At 36.1% G+C, this 7,455-nt stretch overlaps 1 protein-coding gene across 1 annotated transcript; it reads right to left on the bottom strand.

Moving 5' to 3' along the window:
• Positions 1–5,382: 5,382 nt before the first annotated feature.
• On the bottom strand, positions 5,383–6,725 carry LOC122143626. Its single transcript, XM_042754176.1, has 2 exons — positions 6,702–6,725; positions 5,383–6,188 (listed from the first exon to the last, which is right to left on the bottom strand). Exons 1-2 carry the CDS (start codon positions 6,720–6,722, stop codon positions 5,520–5,522), a joined length of 690 nt encoding a protein of 229 aa, XP_042610110.1. The 5' UTR covers positions 6,723–6,725; the 3' UTR covers positions 5,383–5,519.
• Between the last annotated feature and the right edge of the window lie 730 nt (positions 6,726–7,455).

Here is a 7,455-nt window from a genome sequence, read left to right as displayed (position 1 = left end):
ACAAGGTTATCAAGTTCTGAGTCTGATAAAGTACTGTATAGACCTCTAACTGTGATGGTTTAAATCTGCCATTCGTCTGTACACTGTCTGCCTAGACACTCCGAGAAGACTGGCAATGCATGACACAGGGAGACCTTGATGGAGTAGATGCAGCAGGTAATCTTGTGACACATCAAAGCGTGGACGTCCAGCTGCTCCATGAGTTACTTGAATTAACACTTCCACGACTTGATTTGATTTTTCCTCAGTTACTAATCTGTACAGCTCTGCGAGACCATCCATAATACTCTCAGGAAGAGAAATCTGGTCAGAAAATGCACTGAACAACACCATCTCCTGTGTGCATATGAACTGTAAATAGTCTAGGTCCAGAGGATGCCGACTGAAAATATTCTTAAGTCGAGATTGAAGCAGCTCCATCATTACTCGAACCACCTGGGAGATCAATGGACAGACACAGATAGTTTTTACAATTTGAACAGCAATATGCTAAGCATTAATGAAAACGTTGGTTATACAATGTTCTATACAAAATGTAATCTGTAATAGCCTACAAGACTAATGTTTTAGAAAGGGTGGTACAATGGTACTTAATTCCCATTAAGAACCTGAACTGTGGAATAGCCTAAGGAAAAAACATAACAGAATAAAAATATTTCACTCTGGTCCACTGACAACCCTTTTTTGTCTACTTTTTGAAAGGCTCTCAGCCCACTTGTTTATTTAATTATTTAGTTGGAATTCAGTCAGCTTAAATGTTAATGTAATAAAATAATTAATGAACGAAACAAAAATTATACAATTGTTTCTTAACTTGACTGTGACGTATGCAGTGCCCAAATTATTATTATGGTGTGCTACTAAGGGCTATTCTGTCTAGATATGTAATAAACATTTTACAAAGAGAACCTCAAAAGGTTAGTTATAGATATTGTAAGACAGAAACTCACCTGTTCACCGCTCATTTTCCTGTAGTAGGCTCTAGGCAAAGGCAAGCACGCGTTTCAGTGACTAGATAAATTAATCCCCTAGTTTAGCGCCATCTACTGTTTTGGAAGAGGAAGTTACTCAACTGCATTTGTGAGAAAATCTGCCTGGAGGCATTTGTCAGAAAATCGAGCCGAGAGATACCAGCTGTCTCACAATCGTAACAAACAGGTATGCATTTGTATGCACTAGATTTGGTATTTGTTCTAAGGGTTACATGCAATTTGTTGGATGGTTTGTATTTATTTGTGAAATATCATTTAGGCTCATTTATTTATATTTGTAAAACACAATATTACTCAACTGCGTTTTCGCTCAAATTGACCTTTGTATTTGAACATTGCCTTCTGTTTGTTTGCGAGTCGAGTTTTCCTTTGCAAAGCAGATCGAGTTTGTTTGCGAGTCGAGTTTTCCTTTGCAAAGCAGATCGAGTTTGTTTGCAAAATGCTGGATTTGTTTGTTTAATTATGGCACAAAATTCGCTCCATAGTAATGATGCTGAAAATTCAGCTTTGCATCACAGGAATATTTTTTTTTTTTTAAAGTATATTCAAATAGAAAACTATTATTTTAAGTTGTAATAATATTTCACAATATTACAGTTTTTTCTGTATTTTTGATCAAATAAATGCAGGCTTGATGAGCAGAAGAGAGACTTCTTTCAAAAACATTAAAAATAGTAATGTTTCCAAACTTTTGACCTGTACTGTATATATATATATATATATATACACACACACACACATATAGATACACACACACACACACACACACACACATAAACAAACTTTAGTTTGATGTGATTAATTGATTTGACTGTGCACACACAAACACTTTTAAATTTAAACATATTTAGATGAATGTGCAGGATAAAAATACACCAGCCAATGTGCTATTAATGGAAATAAATATAAGCATTTGTCAAATTATAAAATTGTCACTATAATATATTCACAGCATCCAGTCATGAGCTGAAGGCCCTCGTCAAGTTCTGGGTTGGTTGGGAGGTTCCCACTACTTCCCTCAAACTGGAGGTGACAAACTGCAACCTACCTAGGGCATCCACATGTTTTGAGACCCTACGGCTTCCATCGAGATATTGTAGTTCTTCCTAGGATATTGCCTGTCGGTACTGTTTGATACAATGTGGCGAAATAAAAAAGATTGTCAAATTATAAAATTGTCACTATAAATACCCAGGTCATTCTGAAGGCCCTTCAATTTTTGCCTGCATCGGTATGTTTTTACGGCTTACGAGATATTGTAATACCCAGCATTTGGAATTGCTTGCCTGCATCGGTTGATACAGGATTTGGACTGGTGTAATTACTGTGGATAGTGAGGTGTAATTGTTTATATAATTTCAGTGTTTTTATTTTTTTATTACTTGATTTATTTGAAAAGCACTACATAGGTTGAAAAGAATATAAACCAAACTGTTCTTCACTGTTTATGCCGTGATATGTGCTATACAACATGTTCATATAATGTAACTGAAGTTTCTGTATTTTTACATATAGTCACAGTCTTTTCTTTTTGTTTACTTAGTTCAACATGGACAAGAGGTTGAAAAAAATAACAATAAAACTGTGCTTCACTGTTTGCCCAGTATGTGCTGTATGTAGTGAGTGGTTTCCAGATAGATATCTGTGCCATATGACATTGAGGGTCTCATGGGATCAATGGCTGCCTTAAGTCCTGCTAGCTCTTCTGGGCTCAACAGGCTGTCAGCTGTGGGAACAATGACTCCATGTTGTGAATCATAAGGCAGGCCACAATCTTCCCAGTCAAGGTGTTGAAGGTACAGTTCCTAAAACAGATTAATCCGTATTTTATTTATAAATTGTACTATTACATTACTCTGTCCTTTAAAGTTAAATGCTTTCTTTATATCAGCAAGTTATAACATAGCTTAAAGGTGCTATAAGCGATCTCGGTTGGCGTAACCTTTTGGTGTTGGCGTTTTTTTTTTACAGTGTGTTCAGGGGACAGGCAGCTAGCGGATAGTGAGAAGTTTGCGGTATGTGAAAAAAAAGATTTTGACCTAAAAAACACGAGATCGCTTATAGCACCTTTAACTAAATATTTGAATAACATTAGCTGGGTCAGCAAGGTCAAATTTCTGTCTTCTACAAAAGAAAGCTTACAATTCCTAATGTTGTTGCAGTGATTTGTTTTACATTTTATTACCTCAGTGTTTTCAAACTCTGGCTCTGCCACCTCATGCTGAATGTTTCCCATCTCCCAGAGCTGATTGGGTGTCATATTCCCCTCGGTTCGAATTGGGTGGTTATCCCATCCATCATGAAATGCATCCAGGCTAGCTTGTATTCTGGGCAAGAACACATAATGGCAACTAAAAAGATGCATGTTGTTAGATAGGTCAATGAACCCATCATCTTCCAGTGAGTGCAGCACACTATAGTATATGGTGGTTACAGCACACCACACGTCTCTCCACAGCCTCTCAATCCTGAAAGTGTGATATTTCATAAATAATTTTCAATGTATCCACCTTATTCCTACGCCCCATTACGCTTTGTGCGAATTATGGGTGTAACTTCCGTTAAGCTGTAACGTTAAACAATCAGTGAAAGGCTTGCTTTATGAACGCAATTATGTTGTTTTTTTTCTGTACATTGGGTACAATGAGATTACATTATTCTACTCACCCCTCAAAAGTGTTAAAGCATCAACAAGGTACTTTCAACAAGAGACCATGAATAACCCCAATAGCGCGATTCTTTCCATGGCAATAACAGATGGGTTAAATATCACTGTAGTAATATCTGTATTATGTAACCTTAATCAAAAATGTTAATTAACTTTTTTTTAAAATACCAAGTGTTATGCTATTCTCATGATGTCTGAAAATAAATTGTGAAAGAAAACTGATAGCTCATTGAGTCAAACTGACGGATCAGCTTTATTTGTAGGGCAATCTTATGATTTGAAGTTATTTGTTTCAGTCTTTTTGAATGGAAGTTCGGGAAGTGCCACCCATAATTCAAAATGCAGTAAGATCGTCAGGAATAAGGTGGATAAATTTTTTTAAAATTAAGTTAATCTTATTTCAAACATTTTGTTTCATGTAAATACATCATTCATTCATTTAAAAAAAGCAATGGCAAATAATAAACAGCACTATCATTTTTTTTTTAAGTTATTAACAGATTAATTAAAACAAAAAAGTACTTTGATATAAATATAAAAATATACTTTTACTAATCTTTTTTTTATTAGTTTTTAACACTGTAATCTAATGTCAGGAAACTTAATACATTTGCCATTTAAAAGCAATGGATATTTAAACCAAAAGTATCCTATAGACAACTTAAGTCCTAGAAACATGTAAAGCAACAAAAAAGACCATAGCAATACATTTGAAGAGAAGAGAAAAAACACGACCGCCTCTGATTGTGGACACTCTTTCCAGCAATAAAGCTTGACCTTCCGGTTCCCCGTACGGTGAACATCAGGCGTGCTATGTCGACATTCTCTACGCCATGGTCACCTCTTACTCTAAAGGAGAATTGATCAATGGTAATCATGCTAATAATAACAATTTCCACTCAAAGCCTTCTTTTTTAAGTTGCTTCACATAAGAATAGTCAGGATAGTTAAACGAAAAATTCTATTCTTTCACCATTTACTCACTCTTATGTCGTTAAAAACCTGCATGACTGTCTGTCTTCTGTGGAATACAAAAAAATAATCTTGAAGTATGTCAGTAAGAATTCCCATTGATTTCCATTGACTTTTTGGTCCATAAATGGGAATCAAAACTGTTTTATTAGTAACACATTGTTTATATTCACAAAAGAAAGTAAGTCATACAGTTTGGAAAGACATTAGGCTGAGTAAATGATGAATAAATGATCATTTGTGGGTGAACTAACCCTTTAACATCATGCATGGCAGTTTTATTTAGACACCCAAACAAAACTGAAAACTGCAGCATGTGGAATTTCAGCTCAACACTGTTTAATGCTAGAATTAGCAGGGTTAACCGAAAAACTGAACACACACTCATACAGTAAACACATGTGAGTGTTCCTCTGCATTTAAACTTTACATTTCCACTTGATACATACACACAAACACATATATACATATATGTATGCATTTCATATTTAGATGTTGCTGCAACTATTATTGTTTTAGTTGTTTATTAAAATACCTCAGTGGAAATCCATGATGTTCAATGGACTGCTTGAAGAAGGCCAAGGCTGTAGATGACAGGTTGTTATTTGCAGCACCTAGGTACATGATCTATCGGGAAAAATGCAGGATATAAATGAGTTAAAAAGTTTAGTCAAGCTGACCTTGTGTTTTAAAAGATATTACCCTTTCTGGAAAATCCATCAATGCCACCAAAGATGACTATATTGTACCTAGATATTCAATAGACAACTCATGTTAGAATTAAGCATTTCTTTGAGACAACAAAATCACCTACATTGAAAAGTTTGAGATAGACTGATTGAAACAGACAGAAAGATATAAAGACAGACAGACAGATAGACACTCACTCACCGGATCAGTTTGTGGTTCGTATCAATGTGTACAAGTGCTTTCGGTCCAGCAACAGAGTATTTGCGCCGCACAACACACCCTAGCATGTTCAAACGAGAAAGGATACCCATGGTGTCAACACGATGCATTGAGGCCTTAACTCTCTCCCACTGAACCCGATGTCCTCTGGCTTGCAAACTCCCCTTAACAAGCCGATAACCTGCATGTGGCATGCTTTCTTTGATTTCACCAACAAGGTTATCAAGTTCTGAGTCTGATAAAGTACTGTATAGACCTCTAACTGTGATGTTTAAATCTGCCATTCGTCTGTACACTGTCCGCCTAGACACTCCGAGAAGACTGGCAATGCATGACACAGGGAGACCTTGATGGAGTAGATGCAGCAGGTAATCTTGCGACACATCAAAGCGTGGACGTCCAGCTGCTCCATGAGTTACTTGAATTAACACTTCCACGACTTGATTTGATTTTTCCTCAGTTACTAATCTGTACAGCTCTGCGAGACCATCCATAATACTCTCAGGAAGAGAAATCTGGTCAGAAAATGCACTGAACAACACCATCTCCTGTGTGCATATGAACTGTAAATAGTCTAGGTCCAGAGGTTGCCGACTGAAAATATTCTCAAGTCGAGATTGAAGTCGCTCCATCATTACTCGAACCACCTGGGAGATCAATGGACAGACACAGATATTTTTTACAATTTGAACAGCAATATGCTAAGCAATAATGAAAACGTTGGTTATACAATGTTCTATACAAAATGTAATCTGTAATAGCCTACAAGACTAATGTTTTAGAAAGGGTGGTACAATGGTACTAAATTCCTATTAAGAACCTGAAATGGAATAGCCTAAGGAAAAAACATAACAGAATAAAAATATTTCACTCTGGTCCACTGACAACCCTTTTTTGTCTACTTTTTGAAAGGCTCTCAGCCCACTTGTTTATTTAATTATTTAGTTGGAATTCAGTCAGCTTAAATGTTAATGTAATAAAATAATTAATGAACGAAACAAAAATTATACAATTGTTTCTTAACTTGACTGTGACGTATGCAGTGCCCAAATTATTATTATGGTGTGCTACTAAGGGCTATTCTGTCTAGATATGTAGTTAACTTTTTTCAAATATAATATAGAGAATGGAGTTATAGATATTGTAAGACAGAAACTCACCTGTTCACCGCTCATTTCCATGTGCAGTAGTACGGCAGTAATGTACCTTGTATGAAGAGGCCAGTCGCTCTTGCTGTGCCAGAGTCAGTGGCTGTCCCTCACTGTATCCCTTCCATCACTGGCTTCCCTTTATTCAACGAAGGGCCAAGCTCCTCTGCTGTGGTCAAGTCTTGGGTTGAGGCCCACCCCCCGTGCCAGATATATGAGGCCCTTTTTTTTTTTACTGCTAACTCAACACAGGACAATAAAATATGGCAGCAGGACATATATCACCTAATTTTTTTTGCTTTTTTTTTCACAAATCAAAGTCATTACCAGCCTGCAAAATGTTTTTTGGCCAGACCGCTTTTCTTTAAGCGGATAGCTAGATAGAGAGATAAAAATAAATAAACGATTGATAGATAAAAACAGATAAAATTATCAGATTAGATTAAAATCAATAGAAAACTAAAAACCTAAATTAAAAATGATTAAAATAGGACATGAGATAGATTAAATAGACAGATAAAATGAACAAATAGTCAAATACGTAGATACGCATAGTGGATAGTGGGTAAGCCTGGAGGACAATAGTGGACCAAATGAGGCTTAAGAGTCCAAATAACCAGTGCTCACTGAAGCCATCATAATTACAATCTCAGGAGGTATTTGTCATTTCACCCTAAATTAACAGTTGGACACGTTCCTTAAATGTGACCAGTGGAATGAGTACTCATGCAAGCACATGTATGATTAATTTCAAACACTTATACAC

This window comes from Cyprinus carpio, unplaced genomic scaffold (genome assembly GCF_018340385.1).
Source record: "Cyprinus carpio isolate SPL01 unplaced genomic scaffold, ASM1834038v1 S000006466, whole genome shotgun sequence".
NCBI classification, from domain to species: Eukaryota; Metazoa; Chordata; class Actinopteri; order Cypriniformes; family Cyprinidae; genus Cyprinus; species Cyprinus carpio.
This window is presented reverse-complemented; position numbering and strand designations above follow the sequence as displayed.